Below are 24,107 nucleotides of genomic sequence, written 5' to 3' on the forward strand. Positions count from 1 at the left end.
TTTTTGTTTTCTCTTTTCATTTAATGAATTTTGTATTTTTTTTTCCATCTAAAAAGAAGAAAAGGTTCTTAATTTTCGTAGAAAAAGATTTTTCCAAGTCAGCCCCAATTTTCTTGCTAATCTAGATTTTATGTAATCTTTAGCCACTTTTTGTAACCGAGAATGACTTTATCTCCCCCTTTATTCTACTAATTATTTATATCCTAATTTCATATATATTCAACAGCAGAACATTAAAAAAACGTAAAAATTAATTTTACTAGGTTTAAATCTCGTTGGAAGACCCAAGAAATAATTTCTGATGAATGTGTTGAGTTTGATATAGATGATCTATTTAAACCGTCAAGAGACGACGATTATATCGAAAAGTTATTGTTTCTACTTTGGAACCAATTAGCTAAACCGAAAAAAAAAAGGTTTTTTTTTTTTTTTGTGCGCGCCATGGTATTTGGAAGTTGAATGGAAACCCACTATTGCAGTATAAATCATCCTGATTAGTAAAACAAGATCGAGATTTTGTAGCTCGATAATTTGTTGGGACTGAATATTTCAAATAGAGCTCCACAAAAGAAAGAAATTCATCATAATGTAATAAGTGTAATAAATTACAATATTGAACTAGACTAACTCGTGTTTTCCCCTTTTTTTAGGAGCTCGCGATCAAAATCTTACAAGCGAACCGACCATCATACTTTTAAATAACTCCTCACTCGATAGATAGATCATTTCATTTTCACCTTTCTAAATTTTTTTGGCGTGCACCTAATCGATTTGGAGAGTCTTCTTGGAAGATAACTTTCCCGTGAATGTGAAAGGTTTTCGAGATTCCACGCATGTTGACTCCCCACGGGAAACGCCCTAAATAGAGGTCTCTCTGCATTGCGTGGAAAACATTTCTTTGCCGGAAAACAGTTTCAAGAAAAGTCCTCTTGACTCGTCCCTTTCTTGATATAGAAGGCCATAACTTCCCGCTTTTCCCACACCTCCAATAATTGGAAAAGCAAGTTTCCACGAGTTTCTCTGCTAGCTTTGATCATGCTGGCACTCGTGAAACACACGCATGCATCCCACATCAATCGTCATTGAGGTTTTCGACAACTTCAATTACGGTGCGACCGCAGGTTCATGGCCGGATCTCATTCCTGTGCAGATAAGGAAGAATTGGAAACGCCTCTTGGATTGATTCATCCGATCGAGAACAAGTAACACTACAAAGTCATGCGTGATTTTTAGCCAAATCACGGGCCAGAATGAGGACCTATTATGAGCTCCTTTGCGATCACCTGATTAGCTGCAATTTCTGCTTATAAGATTTATTGTTCTGTCTAATCTATGATACTTAATGACTGCACATTAATTAATTTATAATATTTCACTAACTAAATTCCCCTCCCTCCCCCCTCTCGATTTATATTCATCATTATATAAAACAAACAAGTACTTGGTCGGCATCTATATAATCATGGGGAGGCCGGGAATTAAGGTTCTTTCTGTCTGCACCAATTACTGGTCCAAATTGAAGTTGGATTCTTTTCCTTATACATACATATGCACTAAACTGACGCGCGGACTTAAAAATATAATAATTAAGAAAATAAGAAGGGGGAAAAATAGAGAGCGCGAGGTGGAGGAAAAAGTGGATGATTAGATTTAGAAATTATTTGGTTAAATTATTAAATTATCTAAAATATAGTGATAGTAATTAATTAGAGAGAATATATAATGAATAATTTGAAAAATAGAAAGTCACAAAAAAGAGAAAGTTTTGCTTTTATATAATAATATAGATAATGATATATATAGGTACACGTACGTGTGCGTATGTACATATTCATACATATATTACAAGGAAACAACTTGTAACCCCTTTACAATCACAAATAGCATGTTGGTCAAGTCGAAGAAAAAGGGGTTCTATTTTGTAACGAGATTTTGAGATGCGGGGACTAATAATAAGGTTGATTAGCCCTCGAGCTATTATTGACCCAAAGGCTTCAACGAAAAGGCACCATCCAATTTCCCAAAAAAAAAAAACAAAAAATGCCGTCCAATGAATTGGGCCAAAGTAATCCATCTCGGATTCTTTTCTAGATATTATACCCTTAACATATCCCTTTAATTATATCCTAATTAAGTTGTCACCGTCAATAAAGTCGCATGAGCTACTTAGAACAGAGTCCTCCTTTCTTTCTTTCTTTCTTTTTTTTCAATTTTTTCTTAGCGTGAAGAGAAAGGTATCGTACTATTTTACTGTTCTAGGCATGTACTGGTCATACGTATGTATATAATATTTTGAGGAAGAGATGAACTTTCTTCGAAGGTTCTTTTGAACTTAATTAAGATTTAATGACGTGTCGAGATATATTGTCGCACGCGAAAAAATTGATAAAGAAATCACAAGTTCATATGAGGTTTAGGCTCAACAACTTATCGATTTAAGGTTTTGAGTTACAGATGGATTCAAGTCCGTATAGACCTAAATTGATAATGAATCTTCTTAGTTGATAATGTTAATGCTATTATTGTATATGTTTTAAAGTAAAGAAGATAGGATATCAAAATGAAAGATAGTGCTCATTATTTTATGTCGATGCCACGGAATTAAGAAATCGCAACTTGTAAGAGTACGTAAAAATAACCACTCATAAAATTTGACCGAAGAATAAATTCCATCTTTGGTGTATATAAGGATTACAATTCACCAAAATCGCGACGGCTGAATTATAAGATATTAATTTATCGACAATAATATTGCGCCGATTCTACCACTTAGTCTTTTTTTTATAAGTCCACTTATTGCTTTTTTAATTAGTGAAAGGATGGTGATATTGTGATGATTCGACTAGAGGAAAATAGACGAGACAAACTTTCACAAGAATATATATATATAGTAGCAGCCACTGACCAATATATCCTAGGATATGCCACCTTTTTCCTTAGAATTTGTAATCACTTGTCTCTAGAATATATCCCTATATCTACCTAACATCAAATCTTAAGAGGAACAAAGCATGTCGAACATCACAACTCTCTCGCCTGAACAGGCGACGGACATGCACAATTCGGGGCCCATCGAAGCAGACCCTCGACAGTGTAATGAAGCTTTGATCGTTTATTGGCCCGGATCCGTCTTAAACGGATCTGTGCTAACTCTAATCCTGTCATTTATGATTAGATTGCCGTTTGGGTGTGTTTCTTCATGACAGATTTGTGAAAAAGATGGGAAGTTAGACTAACCATTCCAATGCGCATAATATGGAACAGATAAATACAGGCCCAGTCATTTTTGGGCATATATCCATCATGATCTTGGACCAAATATAAGCTGAGTTTGTAAGAAAATACTAATAATTAAAACAAAGAAGTAAAAGGAGATGGATATCAATTGTAAATAAATAGTTCATTATCGGGCTTAAAAAGTTGGAAAATGGGCTAAGAGTCCAATATCTTCATCGTCAAGTTTATAAAGGCAACCTGGCCCTTCCACCAATTCACGGTCCATGGACAAAATAACGACGGTGTCTCTCATGCAACATGTTTGGAGGTGGAGGCCATGGAAAGCCATTTTTAAACTCTTTTTTTTATGACATTTTTTTCAATATGCTACACTTTATATTCAAAAGTCGAATGGACTCCGATTAATTTGCGACTGAGTCGGGATAGTTCATTAAGAGATAAAACTCTCACGACATGTATTTTCACCATTTACAATATTCACAACCCGAAACTTCATTTAAGGTGAACAAATGTCGAATTAATTTGTGACCGAGTCTCATTAATTACCATTTTCTAATGTCTTCAACAATAATGAATTATCCAAGCGGTCTAAAAAGATTAAAAAAAAAGATTATAGGTAAATTTCAAAATTTAGTTGAAAATCATCTCCACTTAATCACAAGAAATTTCTATATAATTTTTAAATTGATTTAGAGTTCATATATATATATATTATCTAAACCGTCAAGCGATTATTGGACGAGTTCTCGGAGCCAGTTATATATATATATATATATATATATGCGCGTGTCACAATTAAAATTCGAATTACCTAATTTATTACCAATTTAAATAGTTTCTTATTATTTACGACATGAAAATATCTTTATTTTTTCGATGAAGCACAAGATTGCACAAGTCTATCATTCTTGCTTAGGTATATTTGACCGTGATCATGAGATGCTGTGATCATGGGATGCTCTTAACGAATTTCAAATCCCTATTATAAGTAAAATTTGTCTACTTAATATTAGGATGAGATTTTGGAACACCTGATCATTTACTATCAATTGAGATTTCATAAATTTTACGCATAAATGATTTTATTATTAGGGCATTATATAAACTATTAAAAAAACCATAAAATTGATGAAGAAATTTGATCCCCTACATTGTTCGGGTGTGCACCGTAGCACAGAACTAAATTAGGATGTGGTGGCTCAACCCTCGCCCCCCAATTCCAACCAATTTTGGTGGTATTGTTTGCTTAACGACTTTGACAAATTAAGAGGGGCTGAGGTAATTTCATTTGAGTCACCTCAACCCAAATCAGACGCAGTATCACTTTATCTAATTACGTGAAAATGCAGCATTTAGTTTCAGATTAAGACTTCTTTTTTTTTGGTGAGAGCTCTGATAAGGTAATTAAGGCTTACATCCCCTCGTTCAAGCTACCGCAATAATTTATCGCGTGAATCTCCCACATTTAACTAGCTCGTCGACGTAGATTCATCGATTGGTGCACGTGAAAACTGATCTAAACATCGTCTAATCATTTATTTATTTTTTTGGAAATATTTCTACACCGTTATTATTTTAACCTTTGTCACCCGGTCTCCACCTAAACTCCTTCAATTAAAAAAAGACAAAGGTCTCATTTGGTTGCAATCTCTGTCACCTTGGTCACTTTCTCAAATGGCCAGTTCCAGTAAGCTCGATAACACCTGTAACTAAGCTTTGTCGGCAATTACATACGCACGCCTCTATCATTATAATTGTAATATCGAGAAATCATAACAGTTTGTCTTCAATAACGAAAACTATTCTAATGCGCAAAATCCGCGTAGCTCATGAGGAAGCTACGAAAAGGATAGACCGAAACATACAATGAACTTTGATGCAATTGATTATGCTCCGTTTGGTTTCGTAGTTAAAATCACAAAAATTTTAACTTTAACTTTAACTCAATACATTACAAAACAAAAATACACATTTCTCTAGTCAAAAATTTTAATTTTAACTTTAATTCAACACACTACACAATTATTTGTCATTTTCTACAATCAAAATCAAAATTATTTTAATTTTAAAATCAAACGCATCATTAGGATCCGTCTTTGATCAGTTCATAATATACTTATATTACATCCCTATTTCACACTTCCATTAACATCACTCGACTCGATCGCCACACCTCAATTATGAGCACGAGTGTTCCGTTCTCATTGGCTGGGAAATGATTTGTTTTCCTTTTCAGAAATTTTCCCATAATATTAACATACAAATATAATTATAATAATATTTATGCTAAGACAATAGTTAGGTTAGGAGATAATATTGATTAACACGCGAGACGTAGGAATCTTGGATACCTGGAGACGACTGAGAGAGAGGAACATCGTACACGTGGCGATCAGCGGTTGGAACGGATACCAAGAAACAGAAGGTTACGTAGGTTCTCCATCGGGCTCATGAGGCCTGGATGTCCGCCACGTGTACCATCATTCGGACTTGCTATCATTGATCAACGACAGGTGTATAGTGTTCGAGTGGATTGGGGCCACTGCTTTGTTATTGGTGGGCCCTCATAAAGCAACTACCCTCTTTCGGCCGACACAAAAATTTCCTTTTCCTTTTCCCCTCAAAAAAAAAAAAAATAAAATTATATGGAGGAACTGAAAAGAAAAATTCTACAAATGTCTAGGAAAGGTAATTAAATTTGCTAGTTGTCCCCCCCAATTTTTCTTGTTAACAGTTTGACCCCGGAGATTTCTATAGTCAAAGTGCTAAGTCTTGGTTATAAATTTACTTATCTCACAATTTGTCGAAAAATATACCCAATTTTACAACATCACGACCTTTTTGCATAACTGGAGTTGATTAATACACGGATTCAAATAGAATCTTCAAGAAGAATGACAATACTATTATGATGGTACTATTTTAGCAAATTTGTATTGTTTAACTAGTTACAGTTTTTACATGATATGTGAAAAGTACATTTGAATGAGTGAGACTGAAGTTGAGTAATCAAAATGACAAAGGATAAAAGTGAAAACAAACTTTCCCAAAATAGATTAACTAAATAATATCTAGGAAGATCATGGGTTAATTAGATAAAGTCAGCCCCGTAAAAACGGAAATATTATGTGTAATTGATACATATCACATGATACTGTATCATCATGTACATAAAAAAATATATTTTTATCAACAATAATTTTTTGGTGATATTTTTAAAAATTAAAAGGAATTAAAGAATTATATTGACTCATGGTATTGTCACGTGATATACCTATTATCACATTTTCCTCTCGTGACACATTCCCTACGTTCATTTTTAGTAAAAAGACAAAAAAAAATTGTTGAAAAATTGTTAATTTTTGAGATATTCTCAGTTTAACTGAGATTAATGCATGTTCCATGTCGCCTTTAACCTGGCATTTTAATCTTTACATCACCATGCTCATTAACTTTGTGATCACATAGTAATTTCTCTCTCCCCCGCTTCTTGAATTTTCTTCCTCTCCTCACTTGTCAGCTTCCATATGTGTGTGGCTTGTATTCCTTCATGCTCTCTCACAACTTCATAAAACCAACACTCGAGCTATGATTAAACCCTTCCTCGATCTCTCATCCCCCGCCGAGATTTTCCTAAACCGGCACCGTAACTTATATTTCTTGCTATGTTGAATGATCAAAGGCCGATGAGCAGCGGTACAGCAGACGGAGCGACCCCAGAAGATGAACCCTTCAGGGACATCCATGCTCTGACCCCGCTCCCACCGCCGCCGGGGCGCCGGAGAGACACTTGGGAGACAAGCAGCCACCGGTCGTCCTCCTTGTCTGTGGCGAGCAGCGAACTCACCCCGAGCGAGAACTTCACCAGCATGAGCAGGGAGTTCAGCGCCCTGGTGCTAGCTGGATCTGCTATTGGAAACAGTGGAAGTAATAACACCGGCGAGAGCGATGGCACGAACATGAGCGGTGTGAACAACTTGGGAAGCATCGGGGAGGAGGAGACCAATCCCTTAGCGATCGTTCCCGACAGTAACCCTCTCCAGGAACCGACCTCACGTGGAAGTACAGGTATACTGAGTGGACCCATACATATGGTTAATTAATCTCTTACCCTCTAATCTTCTGCTCAATATGCTTCACTTCCATGGACGTACGACGTACAGTTGTGTCGTCTTCAGCGGGTATGAGCAGTCACGTCGGGGAGGTGACCTCGGTCCAGAGGGTGAAGAAGGAGGAAGTCGAGTCGAAGATAGGCGCATGGCAGAACGCGAAGATCGCTAAGATCAACAACCGGTTCAAGAGGGAGGATGCGGTCATCAATGGATGGGAAAGTGAGCAGGTCCAGAAGGCTTCCTCTTGGATGAAGAAAGTCGAGGTAATTAATATCAAAATAGCATAGGTTATGATTTTAACCTTTTAATGCAAACTAGTAATTTTTGTTTTTATTTTTATTTTGGCTTTTAGTTTTTTTTTTTTAATTCCAAATGATTATTCTGATGACTAGATTCTAGCTCAAAAGATTGCCCACTACGAATATTCACATGCTCAATAATTATCTCATTATTAAGGCCATTATTATAGATCTTTATGAATTATATGGGATAAAGATCGATATCGATGTTTGTGAAATACGAGCTGAAGATCAGAAAAATTGGTTGTTAAGTGGTCCATGTTGTATAGAAGAGACCTCCTATGATGAATTAAATATCTATAATGTCCATTATTTGGTCATCTCCTAGCAACCCACCCTTACGTTTAGGTTAAAGGAAAGGGGTTGATTTGTCGATTTTCCCATGTGAAAGATAATCATCAAATTAATGAGTCGTCATATATATCTTAGATCAGAAAAGGTCGAGCTTTCATGCTTTCACCCGAAAGCGGCTTGTGGAGTTTGATCCTACATATATTATTGTATGATCTCGTCGTGTTTCCTAAGGCAACAAAAGTATCATGTGTGTGTGAGATCATTTTTCTCATTTCACAAGCAAACGTTTCCTTTTCTTTCATTACAAAATCTGAAAGAGAGAGCTGATGGCTGGTTTTTGGCCATGGCAGAGGAAGCTGGAGGAAAAGAGAGCGCGAGCACTGGAGAAGATGCAAAATGACATTGCAAAAGCCCACCGGAAGGCAGAGGAGCGGAAGGCTTCGTCGGAGGCAAGGAGAGGAACCAAGGTGGCTAGGGTTCTTGAGATTGCCAACCTCATGAGAGCCGTCGGGAGAGCCCCGGCCAAAAGGTCCTTCTTCTAAGTTAAATCGGAGACATACGTATATACATACATATGATATACGTCCAAGACAATTATATATAACTATTATTACAACTTGTATAAACATTAATGTATGTACGTAGAGAAGTATTTGATTTTCTTAATTAGGAGAAAAGGAGAGAAGAAAATCGATGGTGGGTAAGCAGGGCATATGAATGTTTTAAGGGCAGAATAAGAATGTCCCGGCAAATCGAGGATGTCCTTGGTCATGTGTTTTCGATTGACGTAGGGGTGTCCTATTTTTGTGAGGGGCAATACTCCTCCTACGAAAGGATCAATGTTTTTCTAAGCGTGTTGACGATGTGGGTGTTTAAGATTGTTCCCGGAGGAGCATTTGTTTTGGTGGTGATGGTAAGGAAAAGGTTTTATTGCATGTAAATAGATTTTGGAAGAATACTATGATCCTACTTATGATCAATGCGTGAGTTCATTTATATCGTCAAGAACGACGACGGATCAACTAGAATAATCATAGTACGGGTATACGTCTTGATTGAATGAGTCCAATTCGATAATAGAATCTTTTGATATCTCTCATGTTAAAGTCGAAAAGGACAGTTAATTATAATGCGTTTCTTCTTGAGATGTTAAAATAAGCCAATTAGTGGGCTTCACTTTACTAGCCCGAGGGCACTTTCTCGTGTAATTAATGGGGTGTGACCTCATCTTTGTATCGGTTGGAAAAACATACGTTTACCAAAACAATCATCATCAAAAGGTTACTGGAAATCGATCCAGATAATAATACATAGAGTTTGACTAGTTATCGTTTCATCAAAAATGACGATTTGCATATTGATTACATATACTCAGACATCAAAAACATAACACGGTAAGGGTATATCGTATGAAAGCATTACGTTTTCCATGTCAGTTATTATGGTGAATCAAAATGAAATTTGCAATAAATCCGACCATCTTTACATATTAGAAGAACATGATGTTGTGTCTCATTTTTAAGCTCTAGTTTGACTTGGACATTGCACGAGAAATTATTAGGTGAACTTAGTTCACCGTATCATTTATGAACCAAGTCATTAGAATAAAGACACGTGCATAAATTATTAGATCCTTCATATCTAAATGATCCAAAGCTCTTCATCTTTTCAAATCGGTCCATCTTCCTCTCCCTCCTCCTCCCACTCTTCACTGGCGCATCATTTAGCCCTGTCCCTCACCTCCCCCGCCATTTGGCGACTCGGGCTCCCAGACGACGTATGACCACCGCCACATCTCTCTCTTATCCTTGCTCTTTCCACGTACCTTAACACATCCTGACCCCAAAAATTTAGACCAGGAAGGGCATGAAATTAACAAATAAATGCCGGCCACGTAGTAGGAGCCTAACCACGTCATCTCCATGGGCCCACATCGATGACGTGGATGAATGTGGACCGTCGACTCGGTCAAGATGACAAAATCCCGCAGCCCCCCACGGTAGCTCCAATAACAGCCTCAAATTCCCAAATCCCCTTCTCCGTCGTCCTCTCTCCTTCTTCCTCCTCTGCAGCTCAGCCCGTCAGAGCTGCGAGCGAGAGTGACAGAGAGAGCAATGGAGATGGCTCTCAGCTTCCACAGCTCGTCGCCATCCATGCTGAACCCGAGCACTGGTTCGAGCTCGGTGAGGACCAGCTGCTCTCCTCGGCTCCCCAAGCAGCTGCTCGGCGTCAGCTTATCCTCTCCCCTCACTGCCAAGACGAGCCTCAAGTGCCGCTCCAAGAGTGCGGTCCACGGACCGGTCAAATGCTCCGTCACTCAGGCCACAGAGGCTGCCACTGGTACTCGCTCTTGAGCAAAAATTCTCCGGAAATGCTATAATTCGATGATTTCAATCCGCATTGAGCCTATTGTATTTGTAGAGCGGGTAAAACTGTTATCTGGGCCGCCAATTGTGGTGAATTAGTCGAAGAAGATGTGTAAAATGGTGGAATTTGGTTCATTTCGACCAGTGCTGACTCAGTTCTATGCGTGGTTTTGTAGAGAAGAAGAGCGGGTTGAAGCGGAGGAGCGACATAAGGAATATAGCCATTGTTGCTCACGTCGACCATGGGAAGACAACTCTTGTGGATTCAATGCTGAAGCAGGCCAAGGTACTCTTACTTCGAATTCGAAATTATCGGTTTTTGCTTTCTTTTTTGCAACAGGGATAAGAAATTTAATGCCTTTTGTTACTATGGTTGTGATGGAGATTATGTTTGTAATTCATTGGTGCAGGTCTTCCGGGATAACCAGTTTGTCCAGGAAAGGATAATGGACTCGAATGATCTGGAGCGTGAACGGGGGATTACCATACTCAGCAAAAACACTTCCATTAACTACAAGGATACGAAGATTAATATAATAGATACTCCTGGACACTCCGACTTTGGAGGTGAAGTGGAACGCATCCTTAACATGGTCGAGGGAGTGCTTCTAGTGGTAACCTCTGCTTCTGTGGGTTGCTTTTGGTTGTTGCCATCTTGATTTTGTGGTGGTCTTTCCTCATTAGTGCTCATTTGCAAATTTTTTTATAACTGAGAGTTGCACGTCTGTTGATTATTCACAAGTTTGCTATTAGCCAGGAATCACAATCTTGTTGGTAGCCAAGTTTTCCTTGATTAGATTCACATTTGTCAGTTCTACTTCTCCTGTTCTCTTATAGGTGGATTCTGTTGAAGGTCCAATGCCGCAAACAAGATTTGTCTTGAAGAAGGCTCTAGAATTCGGTCATGCTGTTGTTGTGGTTGTCAACAAGATTGACCGACCATCTGCACGCCCTGATTTTGTTATCAACTCCACTTTTGAACTCTTCATTGAATTAAATGCAACTGATGAACAGGTAGTCCTTTTCATCTTTTTCCCGGTCCTGAAGCCAATGGATATGGTCATAAAATATGAACTTATCTGAGTTTTCGTGTGCCTGCAGTGTGATTTTCAAGTTATTTATGCAAGTGGAATCAAAGGAAAAGCTGGACTTGAACCTGATAATTTGGCTGATGATTTAGGGCCCCTCTTTGAGTCCATAATAAGATGCATACCTGGACCACGCATCGACAAAGATGGTGCACTGCAAATGCTTGTTAGTGTTTCTTTACTCAACCAGTGCTTCCAACAGAAAGATTCATCTTTAAGCATTCACTTGATTTATAATTATATTTTATACCTTATAATTTGTCCGTTACAGACATGCTCTACAATACGATTAAAACTCTAACAAATCCATATATATATTTGTTTGATATTTTAAGAAACTTTTAGTAATTTAAACTTCTATCTTTATAGCATACCGATAGAAACTTCTGAAGTTAGTTCAAGAGCAAAAGAGAGTATTTCTTGCCATATAATGGTTGAACTTTGATTGGCAAAACTTTATAATTTCTAATCATTTCTGACATTCTGTTTCTGTGCTTTTAGGCCACAAATATTGAGTACGATGAACATAAAGGACGGATAGCTATAGGGCGCTTGCATGCTGGCGTTTTGAGGAAAGGGATGGAAGTGAGGGTAAGTGTTGTCAAAAGTGAAATGCTTTTAATTTTAGACTTCTACTTTGTTATCTTGGTAAAACAATGTCGAATGGACCTTGATTGGGATGGGATGTAGTGGATGTTATGTATGTTGTCAATTTATTCTCAGATATGTGTTTCAACTGTGCCTAATACTAAATTGTTGTTGGTCTAAATAGTATGAAAGCTAATGAATTATTCACTAGGGGATGTGAAATTTTTTTTTCTTCCAATTATTGAACACAATGGCAGGTTGAACGAGATAATTACTTTGATTGCATTGTCTGGCTTTGTTTATAAACAGTCGTTGTTTTCAATTCCTAGGTGTGCACTTCAGAAGATTCATGTAGATTTTCCAGAATCAGCGAGCTTTTCATATATGAAAAGTTCAGTAGAGTTCCAGTAGAAAGCGTGGAAGCTGGTGATATTTGTGCTGTCTGTGGGATCGATGACATTCAGGTTCTTGTTTTTATAGTTTACCACTATATTGTTCTTCCTTAGTCTATTAGTTTATTGCGACTCACACTGCCTCTTACAGATTGGGGAGACAATTGCTGATAAAACATCTGGGAAACCATTGCCTGCAATTAAGGTGGAAGAGCCAACAGTCAAAATGTCATTTTCTATTAACACATCACCTTTTGTTGGGCGTGAGGTACGTGTTTTGAAGAGGTTAATATCAAGCTCTTCTTTAGTCAACTCCGCTATACATCATATATTATAAAGCATCCATTCTCTATTAAATGAAGAAGAATCTAGCTTATGCATTTTCCTAGCAATTTATAAGCACATAAAGATTTAACTTTTGCATTTGCATGATAATAAGGACCGCTGTCTTTCTAATTTGCTGATTGGGCAAATTTCTCAATGTGATCATTATGATGGCATCTACGAAATCCATAAATTTTTACTTCGACACTTCTTATAATGTCATACTATAGTTTTTTATTTTCACACAGGCTGCAAAGTTGCTAATTTCTGATTTTACCTGTGCTGTGGGAATATGTTCACTGCAGGGAAAATATGTTACAAGTCGCAACTTGCGTGATCGATTATATCGTGAGCTTGAGCGTAACTTGGCCATGAAAGTAGAAGATGGTGAAACCGCTGATACATTCGTTGTTAGTGGTCGTGGTACTTTGCATATCACGATACTGATCGAAAACATGTAAGTCTGCCATGTCCTCACTTTCTCATTGCTCATAAATGGACATATTTTGCTCACTCTTGTTTCAGGCGGAGAGAAGGATATGAGTTCATGGTTGGACCTCCCAAAGTAATCAACAAGAAGGTTGATGACAAGTTGCTAGAGCCGTATGAGGTGATTCTCCCCCTCTCTGTCTCACTCTTGCTTTCCTTCTCATGACCAGATTATACTCATTGTTGCTTAAAAATATCATTTTCATAGAGTATTTCTTTACAAAATGTAATTGTGCCAGATCGCAACAGTAGAGGTGCCAGAAGAACACATGGGAGCAGTGGTTGAACTTCTTGGGCGAAGGCGTGGGCAGATGTTTGATATGCAGGGAGTTGGGTGCGTGACACTTTTCTTCTTCCCTTCCCCTTCTTCTATTGCTTTTGAGTATATCTAGGATGAGATTTCCTTTTTGTTAGGCTACTACAAGCTGATTTTGTTGGAATGCATTTGATAGGCTATTAGCAATAATTTCTTCTGATTTCACTTTAACAAGGTGAATTTCATAGCTCATTTTGATGGGAAGTCTACATGTGCTAGGTCGGAAGGAACAACCCTGCTGAAGTATAAGATCCCGACACGTGGTCTCCTTGGGTTGCGGAATGCAATCTTAACTGCTTCTCGAGGCACAGCTATTCTCAACACAATCTTCGATAGCTACGGACCTTGGGCTGGTGATATCAGTACCAGGGATCAGGGCTCGCTGGTACCTTCACTCAACAACTCATATTTTACTTATTCATGGGAATTCCTTGAAACTGAGACCTTTGAGCTGATGCTTCAGGTTGCTTTTGAGGAAGGAACAAGCACCTCTTACGCTCTAGCCAGTTCTCAGGAGAGGGGGCATATGTTTATTGGCCCTGGAGTGGATGTCTACAAAGGCCAAATAGTGGGCATTCATCAACGGCCTGGGGACTTATCCCTGAATGTGTGCAAGAAGAAGGCTGCGACAAATGTACGTTCCAACAAGGAGCAAACAGGTGAGGGACCGACCGTATTCAATTGCTTTCAGAAATTGTTCTTCAGTAACCTACAGGTGTTTAGAAATGGTTTCCCAAAGTAGTATTTGAAAACCAGCCTGTAAATGGATGGTGATTGGCTAATGGCGGAGGAGGTGACAGGTTGATGGAAACGTGCCCTTATAGTTCGACTTGTTCAATTGAGAGGGCAAGTGACTTCCTCTGCCAAAGACTATAACCTTTTAATTTCCCATACTTTGCAGTGGTGCTCGATACCCCGTTGGACTACAGCCTGGATGACTGCATAGAATACATTCAGGAAGACGAACTGGTGGAGGTCACACCCCTGAGCATCCGAACGTGCAAAAACCCGAAGCTCACCGGAAAAAAGACGAGGTAAAAACATTTCAACTGCTCACATGAGCTCAAATCTTCATATAGCATCCATCCCAACTGATTCAATTCTACTTGGGTATATATAGAAGATAAATATTTGTCAAAAGTTTTGTTCCCCATTTAGCACAAGTGCTTAGGTATACGACGGGGCACTGACATTGTATTCTTGACGATCACATTCCATAGTCAATGAATCCTTCTCTCTTGAGCATTTATATCTAGATCAACCCGACTTACGCATTCAACTTGTCATTCGGGACCGAGTCCTATAACCTTCTATATGTCCTCCTCTGATTACGATTAATAAAAAAGGAGGAAGTTTGGTCACCTAAGGACAGAAGATTTCTTGCCGTGGGGTATTAACTTTGACCCGAACTTAAGTCAATATCGATGCAGTTAGGCAATAACAAAAGCCTACGAAGAGGTCCGTCCTTTGTACGCACGTGTGCATCTAGAAACGTTTTATCAATTTGCCAACATATTTTTCTCTTCCAAGGACAATATATTATTATGTGCGATAAACATTTGGCCAACTTTGACCTGGTCAATTGTCCTCGAAAATTAATTAATTAATTAATAATGCCAAAAAGCAGACCCATATGCAGGTATTAATCTTCTTCCCCGGTTTGTGTAAATCATATATCATATAATATGTATATTTATATATATTTCATCCACTTCCTTCGTTTGACCTTCATCTGAGATGACGACAATTGAATTGATACAATGGCCAAAGGAAAAATGATACAAATAAATATTTTTTTATGAATAGGAACGCGACTAATTTGGTTTTATCTTAGTAATAATTGAATATCTTTCGTTACGTTATTAAATTAATTGTCATTACGGCCGGCGACAATGGCTTTGCAGTGACCACTGAACTAATACTACTATATCCATACAACGACGGCTTCCATGCAGACCGTAGAAAATCTTGACTTGGCTGGCACGCCTGAACTTCATTATTTTTGCGTGGAGAAATTCTCATACTTTATAATAGATAATTGCGGTCGAATTGAAGGTTAATGAGTATCTTTACGCATTCGATCGGGATAAGAATTACGCAACATAGAAACCGAAGGTTGGAAAGGACATAAGAGAGCAAAAGTGACTCGGAGAAAGAAGCAACAACTCGTGGGACAATGAATAAACAAGGCGTGATTTCACCAACAAAAAGTGTTCCAAAAAAAAAAAGAAAAAGGGGGACAGTACGAAGTAAAGGGGATGGGAATGAAATCATTTTTGTATGGTCCAAAAAGATGAGGTTGCATGTGACCTCTCCCAACCGATGACAAGCTATCGCGCTTGCCGTATATACAAAGAGAAAAATAGATACATTACTAAAAAAATAAATTACGTACTCTATGCAAAATGGGATTTTCAATAAAGAAAATATAACTTTTTATATATAATAGAGATCCACTCGTATTATGCATGAGATATATTTAACACTTACTTGAAATAATAATCAATGGAGGAAGAAGACGGCATAACAATTACAAGGGGAAAGAAAGGAAAATAATAAGAGGGACGACCGGTAAGAGAAATAGAGAGAGACCGAGAGGAAAGTGGTAAGCAGAGTCGGAATTTACTTGATAAAATTATTAATTTGTTCAAATTATATTGGTCATAATTAATTAGCGAAAATGCGTCGTGAACCAGTTGAGTAACAAAAAGTGAGATCAAATGAAAAAGTTTTGATTTATATATAATAATATAAATAGATGGATTTATTTTATTCGGTAAGAGAACTCGATGGTATGAAAATTTTGATGTATTACTATAAAGAGCGATTGATTCTTATTTATATATTTGTGAGCTCGTGACTCTCATCGGAGTTCATTAGTGTATAGGTCGCGTGTAAAATAAACCGATTCCAACAAAGATCTAACCCGAAGTAATAGCACTAAATTATTCAAATTCTTACATGATTGATTAGGAAGGCAGCGTCAACATGCATGAATAATCTGTCTATTCTATTAAGATATAGGGATCAAAAGTGAGAGAACAAGTTAATCGTTTATTTATCTATTTATTTATTTTATTTATTTAGTTATATATTTATTTTGCCGAATAAACAAGAAAAAGAAATGGATCATAGTATAATTTTTGTAAAGAAAGAGAGACTCAGTGAACGTTGCGCCCGAAGTCAAAATTTGACCGGCCAGCTAAAAAAGGTGGCGGTCTTTTGAGGCCACCATGGGTTCTAAATGACCAAACTACCCTTGGATTCGTCCACCCTAAGAAAGGGGAGAAACAAATATTGATCCCTTGCTTCGTTTTATCCATTAATGTAATGTCACTTTCGACTCCAACATATATAGCTTTTACATTTTAGGCTTTTCGGCACATATCTGTCCTTTCACGAGCAAGATCGATGGTTAGTTACTTTATTGCCTAAGGCTCGGTCCTGCTAACACATTCGTTTTTTAAATTCACATGTCCCCATCCGTCACCATAAGTCGAGTTTGTAATGTGAGAAAGGACCGAAACATGTGGGCTGCAGAACAAAAAACTATGAATCAAAAGGTGAGATTATAAAAGGGGAAAAATTATTTATTGGACGAAAAGATCAAGTCGGGAAATCTCCTAATTAATTGAGATTAGTGGGAAATAATGTTGGCTTTTAAGTCTAATTACCAAAATGGACGCGTTCGCGTTTTGCCCACCCTAAATTAAGCAGGTTATCCAGAAGACGACTTTAAAGATTCGCGGCTTCTAGAAGGACTCGCTCGAGCAATTTGTAGCCAATGAGGGAAGAACACGTGGAAGAACATTAGCCACCCCGGCGAGCCGACTAAAGCATTAGTTTGTCGGCACAGGCCGTTGTCTGCGGACACGCTCTGCCAAATTACCTCTTTGCCCCAGTTTCAATTTTCATGCACTAAGCTTAGGGCTTGTTTAGTTTGTGAATGAAATTTTAGAATCACAATTCTAACTTAATTCTACCTACAACAAAACAAAATAATTTATACAAATTCAAAGAGTAGACCCCATTTATACCACTTTTTTCCACAACAAAACAAAATAATTCATACAAAGTCAAAGGGTGAGTCCCATTTATACCACTCTTTTTTCAAAATCAAAATCTGATTTTAAAATCATACTATGAAATCAAATACAACATTAATCATCTGTTGGAATCGAACAATTGTTGTTCTATTACTAAATGTCGACATTATACATATTATAACGAAACTAGTGAGGGGAGGGATCATTCCTTGTAATGATTATTTTTTGCATTCTCTTGTAAAATGCGATATTAAGATCGATCGATAAAGCATGTGATGGTCATTAGTCGGTCTAAAGAGTGCAATTCAACTAAAGGCTATGAAGAATTCGTCATTTAATTTGTGCTGGCCCGACACCAGATATGCACAACAAGACTTAGTTTCATTTCCACCAAACAAACCCAAATCGAATAGGATAAAATTAAAGGAGAATAATAATGAATAATTGTAAAATCAGATAAAGTCAGACCATACACACACACACATACACACATACATACATATATATATATATATGTATGTATGTATGTATACTCCGTCGAATTAAACAATGGAGGCCTCACATGAAAACCTGATTGGGATAGATCACGACAACTCACAGAAATGATGGACCGGAGAGAGTTGCAAAATTTAATAACTTGATGGCAAATGTGTCGTAAAGATGCCTCACTAAACGTACGTCATTGTATGCTTGTACCAAACATATCGATACGAAAGAAAAAGAAAGAGACAACGACCATTGCAATATCAAAGATTTTCTCTATAGTACTTTGCCGATGAGAGCTGATCAAATGTTGCCCAAAAAATACATACGTATATATATATATATATATATAGTCATGTTGATAATTTTACATTGATGTCTACATTGATTGTTGTAGTAGCCCCTTCTGCGGTCCTTGTTTGAGTCAAAATAAATGTCGATCAATATGGTTTTCTTGTACTTTCAGGCGTTACACATTCTCTCCCTTTGTACATTTACTCATAATGTCGCTTCCCCGAGTATTATAGTATTGAAGGTCAATGGTGTTTTGTTTCCTCTCCCCCCCCCCCCCCCCCCCCCCCAAAAATATATCCTAGAAATTGAACTTAAAATGTAAAAATACTAAAATATAAGTTGAGGTCCGGCTTCAAATCTTGTGCATGGAGAACATGTATGATCGAGAGAAATTTACCTCTTAATAGAAAGATTTTGCTCGAACTCGTACTACATGTGCCATTGGACTTTTGAATACCGGGCGATCAAGACTAAAAATAAAAAACACAAGAATCCTATACATAAAAAAAGAAGTGAAGTAGAGGAAGGGGCAGTGGCACGGAGCATCGACTCGAAACCAAGTGATCCCGGATTCAATCATTATTGATGGGATTTGTGTGTCTATTTATTTTCCTTAATTCTCATACCGGATCTACGGGCGTCCCTTATCACTGATAAAAACAAAGTGAAGTAAATAATAAAATTGAAAAATGAACCAAATTTGGGGGGCTTTTTCAGGTAATTTTACGAATGTTGGGCCCGTTTTGATAAGGAGGACCAATTGATCATTGTCTTGGACATTTTGGGTAAACAACAAAAGAGCTCTCTCTCTCTCTCTCCTTCTCTCTCTACCCTATGTCTTGTCTTCCCATCGGATAGAAAGAGAAAGCAAGAAAGGGGTTAGGAAAGAGCAGCAAGCAGGAGAGGGAAAGGGACAAGGAAAGACGAAGGGGGGAAGTGTCTGAGAAGTGAGAAAGAGGTTTTGCGAGCTTTGACCCTTCTCTCCATATTCATCCATGGTGGCTCACGCGCTTTATTATTCCTCCTCTCGCCTTCTTCCTCCCTACTCCGAATTGCCTTGACATTTATTTATATTTCTTCCTCAGCGTTTTCTCTCACCAAACCCACGAAGATCTCGAAATCCCAAACCCCAATTGGAAATTTCAGGTCGGAGCCAGTCCTTCCCACAAGGGCACCTCGAAAAATCCGATCTTGATCTCGATCTGGGGGCTGGAGCAGAGGAATTCCTGGTTTTGAGGCCGTTTGGATCTCGCGGGTTTGTCCTATCAGTCCGAGGAGTAGCTGTGGACGGGAGGTTTTGATTCATGGGGAATTGCTGCGTGACCCCACAGACGGCCGATGATGCCCCCAAGAAGGGCAAGAAGCAGAACCCTTTCGCTGTGGACTACGGCGTGAATTACAACGTCAATGGAGGGCACAAGCTCACGGTGCTCAAGGAACCGACGGGGCGGGAGATCGAGCAGCGGTACGAGCTTGGCCGGGAGCTCGGGAGGGGCGAGTTCGGGATAACGTACCTGTGCACGAACAAGGAGACCCGAGAGGAGCTTGCATGCAAGTCAATACTGAAGAAGAAGCTGCGGACAGCTGTGGATATTGAGGATGTGAGGAGGGAAGTGGAGATCATGAAGCACTTGCCCAAGCACCCCAATATTGTTAGCTTGAAGGACACTTATGAGGATGATAATGCTGTGCATTTGGTCATGGAGCTCTGCGAGGGAGGCGAGCTCTTCGATCGGATCGTAGCCAGAGGCCACTACACGGAACGGGCTGCTGCTGCGGTTATAAAGACCATCGTCGAAGTCATTCAGGTATAGATTTTGTTGGTTTTTGTTCGGATTTGATTGATTCTCGGTTTGGATCTGATGATTTCGAGTTTGTTTATGTTCATATTCAGTTTTGTGATTCTTGATGGGTTGGATCATAATCATGCTGTTGTGTTCATATAGCTGCTAAGGAGTACCTATCCCGCCAGGATTAGCAGTTTTGACTCGAATAGATTAATCCGTTGAAGTTATTTTTGTGAAACTACAGCTTCAGTTGTGAATAGTTGATGGAGTTAAGGAACTATTGCTGTTGGTAGTAAATGATCTGATCATCTGAGTGCTCGGCAGTGTATTAGAGAACTGTTGTGCTGTCAAAGTGATTAATGTTGTCGATTATTAAAAAATTATTTCTTCTCTCACTTATGTTAACATTTGCTTTCTTCTTGAAAATTTGAGATATGTTTTGAGTAGAATCATTTGCATTCATCGGCTGTATGAAATGTGCTGTTTGGGTGATAGGAACTCTGCTTTGGAAATACTAAATCCATTTTTCACATGCTTCTCTTCTAATTGCACGACTATGGGTTAAAAACAATGACGTTCTCTACCTATTACCTTGTTCAGTTAGCTATACAGATGAAACTTGTAGTCTATACACTGAAATGAGTTTATTTGTTCTGCTGCAGGTGTGCCACAAGCACGGTGTTATGCATCGGGATCTCAAGCCTGAGAACTTCTTGTTTGCAAACAAGAAGGAGACGGCTCCCCTTAAGGCTATTGACTTTGGGTTGTCAATGTTCTTTAAACCTGGTAAGTGTTTAGAGAGGGCTAACACTTACCAGTTAACTGGTTTAATTGCTTTAAGCTTATGCTTTTTGTACTCATAAACTAAATTCATTGATCCCTGCAGGTGAAAAATTTACTGAGATAGTCGGTAGTCCTTACTACATGGCTCCTGAGGTGCTTAAGAGGAATTATGGACCAGAAGTAGATGTCTGGAGCGCTGGGGTCGTCCTTTACATATTGCTTTGTGGTGTCCCACCTTTTTGGGCAGGTTCGAAATTCCTATGCACTTCCCTGACACAATTATCATCAACCAATCAAGTGGACCCTAAACTTATTGTAAATCATTTCCGGCATTGTTTCGATTGTCCTAATGTTCTGTTTCAACTGTAGAAACCGAGCAAGGAATTGCCCAAGCTATCATCAGGTCTGTTGTTGATTTTAAGAGGGACCCTTGGCCCAAAGTTTCAGATAATGCGAAAGACCTTGTGAAGAAGATGCTTGACCCGGATCCCAAGAGACGCCTCACAGCTCAGGAAGTGCTAGGTAATTTACCTTGTTGCAACATTACTTGGGTATTTTGGTTTTTCGCCCTTTTTCTTTTATATCTTGGGAATACACTTGGATTAGACAAATGTGTTGAATAAGCTCATTTACTGGTCTCTGAAATGCAGATCACCCCTGGGTTCAGAATGCTAAGAAGGCTCCTAATGTTTCCTTGGGTGAAACCGTCAGGGCAAGACTGAAGCAGTTCTCTGTTATGAACAAGCTTAAGAAGAGAGCCCTTAAGGTAATGTGTTCCTTAATTTTCCCAGTTTTTGTTGCTACCACTTGTTTCTCTTCGCGGAGTACGGTACTCTTCACAATCTTATATGAGCTGTTTCGTTCTAAGCCTATGAAATTTTGAACCAATAGGTAATCGCGGAGCATTTATCTGTTGAAGAAGTCGCCGGCATTAAAGAAGGATTCCATCTGATGGACACGAACAAAAAGGGCAAAATAAACATCGATGAGCTACGAGTTGGTCTCCACAAGCTCGGACATCAGATCCCTGATGCGGATCTTCAGATTCTGATGGAAGCTGTAAGTATATCCAGAATGTCATTTTTACGTTGCTTAGCTTTATCTCCAGGAGTTGGTCAAAAGGGAAAGATCAGAGACTTCAGCTTTGTTCAGATAAAATAACAACGAAATAAAGCAGGAGCTGAGTATTCGTTTCTATTGCTTTCTTACAGGGTGACGTTGACAAAGATGGACATCTCGACTATGCAGAGTTTGTAGCTATCTCTGTACACCTGAGAAAGATGGGCAACGATGAACATCTAAAGAAGGCCTTTGCATTCTTCGATCAAAATCAGAGTGGGTTCATAGAGATTGAAGAGCTGAGGAACGCATTAGCCAATGAAGTTGACGTGAATGAAGAAGTTATCAGCGCCATCATGCACGATGTAGATACTGACAAGGTCAGATTGCATATCTTTTTCTCGCATTTTATTAGGACCAGTGCATGGCCTCGATTCTTGTTTAGGATCTGTCTGGTTCTTTTTATTCTTTTTCTTTACGATCATTCTCTTCTGATTTTTTTCGTGTTATGGGAAAACAAAATTCTGAACTGCAGCTCAACACTTTTGCACTTTAGTTTTTGAATTTTTTTTTTTTTGGATAAGTGTTGAGACCCTTTTCATTTACGAACAAAAATATGTACATTGTACACTTATCCAAGTACAACTCAGTAAACTAAGCATTAAAGACTTCATTTACATCAAAAAATCAAAATGCCTAGCAGCAATTGAGTCTTTCTAATTTAGCCTCCAGCTTTTGGATGGATTGGACCCGTAATTTCACCAGCTGCAAGATCATCAGCTTTGGGATGTTTTTAAGGATACTGAACTGTCCTAGCTTTCCACGATCAACCGTTCACTTGGGGTTACTTTCTCCGGCACGATCCTCACTTGAAAATCTCAAACTCCACTTCGCAGGATGGGCGAATAAGTTACGAGGAGTTCGTCACGATGATGAAGGCGGGCACAGACTGGAGGAAAGCATCAAGACAGTACTCGAGGGAGCGGTTCAACAATCTCAGCCTCTCGTTAATGAGAGACGGCTCATTGCAGCTGAGCAACAACGAAGTCCGGTGATCCAACTGGGGATAAGAAAATCTTTAGGCGAACAGAACAGTAATATATTCTTTGGCTATCTGGAAAAATTTTCTTCTTCAGGTTCTTCACTAATTTTTTTGTTTCTTTATTTGCCTCTTCCGGGGACCCTTCTATGGACAAGACTAGGGTTCGGGTCCCGGAATTGAATTTGTACTTTGGAGATGGTTTCTTCTTTGCTGTTGTCTATGTTATTAAAAAGGAAAAGAGGAGAGAAGGGCTGTGAGGGTTGGAGAGGCCAAGTGTGGTTGTAAATATTTGTTCATGTTTAAGGAGAAGAAAAAGATTTGGGGATTATTTTGCAATTCAAAATTGTCCACAAACTTTGCATTTTTTCCAGTGATGGTGGTGGTCTAGATAGCAAACCGGAGAGGTTTTTCCCAGTTGTCCCTATCAGAAGCTGGTGTTGGCAGCTCCACTACGGCCACCTCAGTTGCTGGCGTCCTCCACCGACTTCACAGGCATCAGTAGACCTTAAAATTGTTAACCGATGCCGGTAATGGTGGTAATGGCGGCAGAAGGGGTGAGGTTTTGCACACAAATAATTTCCTGAGAATTATATTTGATTTTAGTGACTAACTGGAATAACTGGAAATACTATCCTTTTATTTCGGGTTACGAGGTTTTGCACACAAATAATTTCCTAAGAATTATATTTGATTTTAGTGACTAACTGGGATAACTGGAAACACTATCCTTTCATTTTGGGTTATCGTCCAACCGAACATTCCGTCCAGAACTCAGCCTTGCGAGGCCGAAAGTTGCATTAGTCGTTGGCCTAAAGAATCTCCAACACCACAGCTGGGAAAAAGCAATCCTCTACTTAACCAATAACTCAGCCTACCACTGCTATTTCTAGGGCCCAAATTTTCATGAAATTATTGATTGGTCCTCTGAAGACCCAAAATTTCAAGAAATCAGGCCCGAGAGAGGCCCGCTCTGCTAAATACAATGGCCAAGATCATCGCAAGCCGGGGCGGTGACCATGGGCCTGCAGAAATCATCTTTCGGGAGCTGTGACGCCACGCAGTTGCTGGCCCTCGATACGTAGCAAGATCGTAGTAAACTCGAACATCC

At 38.7% G+C, this 24,107-nt stretch overlaps 3 protein-coding genes across 5 annotated transcripts; all 3 read left to right on the forward strand.

Annotated features, from left to right (window-relative positions):
* The first annotated feature begins 6,731 nt into the window (after positions 1–6,731).
* LOC116208822 (remorin 4.1) lies at positions 6,732–8,922 on the forward strand. Its single transcript, XM_031542384.1, has 3 exons — positions 6,732–7,305; positions 7,401–7,612; positions 8,293–8,922. The coding sequence occupies exons 1-3, from the start codon at positions 6,903–6,905 to the stop codon at positions 8,482–8,484; spliced, it is 807 nt and encodes a 268-aa protein (XP_031398244.1). The 5' UTR covers positions 6,732–6,902; the 3' UTR covers positions 8,485–8,922.
* Positions 8,923–9,964: 1,042 nt separating this feature from the next.
* Positions 9,965–14,760, forward strand: LOC116209224 (putative elongation factor TypA-like SVR3, chloroplastic). Its single transcript, XM_031542809.1, has 14 exons — positions 9,965–10,282; positions 10,485–10,594; positions 10,719–10,922; positions 11,146–11,322; positions 11,410–11,562; positions 11,898–11,987; positions 12,314–12,448; positions 12,528–12,644; positions 13,006–13,157; positions 13,226–13,310; positions 13,429–13,523; positions 13,725–13,890; positions 13,969–14,164; positions 14,407–14,760. The coding sequence occupies exons 1-14, from the start codon at positions 10,057–10,059 to the stop codon at positions 14,541–14,543; spliced, it is 2,043 nt and encodes a 680-aa protein (XP_031398669.1). The 5' UTR covers positions 9,965–10,056; the 3' UTR covers positions 14,544–14,760.
* Positions 14,761–19,149: 4,389 nt separating this feature from the next.
* Positions 19,150–23,342, forward strand: LOC116208035 (calcium-dependent protein kinase 32). Of its 3 annotated transcripts, none has more exons than XM_031541223.1 (9): positions 19,150–19,286; positions 19,414–20,136; positions 20,778–20,901; positions 21,002–21,145; positions 21,268–21,420; positions 21,549–21,664; positions 21,790–21,957; positions 22,110–22,337; positions 22,854–23,342. In XM_031541223.1, exons 2-9 carry the CDS (start codon positions 19,633–19,635, stop codon positions 23,010–23,012), a joined length of 1,596 nt encoding a protein of 531 aa, XP_031397083.1. In that variant the 5' UTR covers positions 19,150–19,286; positions 19,414–19,632; the 3' UTR covers positions 23,013–23,342. The 3 variants fall into 3 exon arrangements, with proteins under 3 accessions (XP_031397083.1, XP_031397084.1, XP_031397082.1); XM_031541224.1 differs by having other exon boundaries at positions 19,205–19,326; XM_031541222.1 differs by having other exon boundaries at positions 19,213–20,136.
* Positions 23,343–24,107: the final 765 nt, after the last annotated feature.

This window comes from Punica granatum, chromosome 5 (assembly GCF_007655135.1).
Source record: "Punica granatum isolate Tunisia-2019 chromosome 5, ASM765513v2, whole genome shotgun sequence".
NCBI classification, from domain to species: domain Eukaryota; kingdom Viridiplantae; phylum Streptophyta; class Magnoliopsida; order Myrtales; family Lythraceae; genus Punica; species Punica granatum.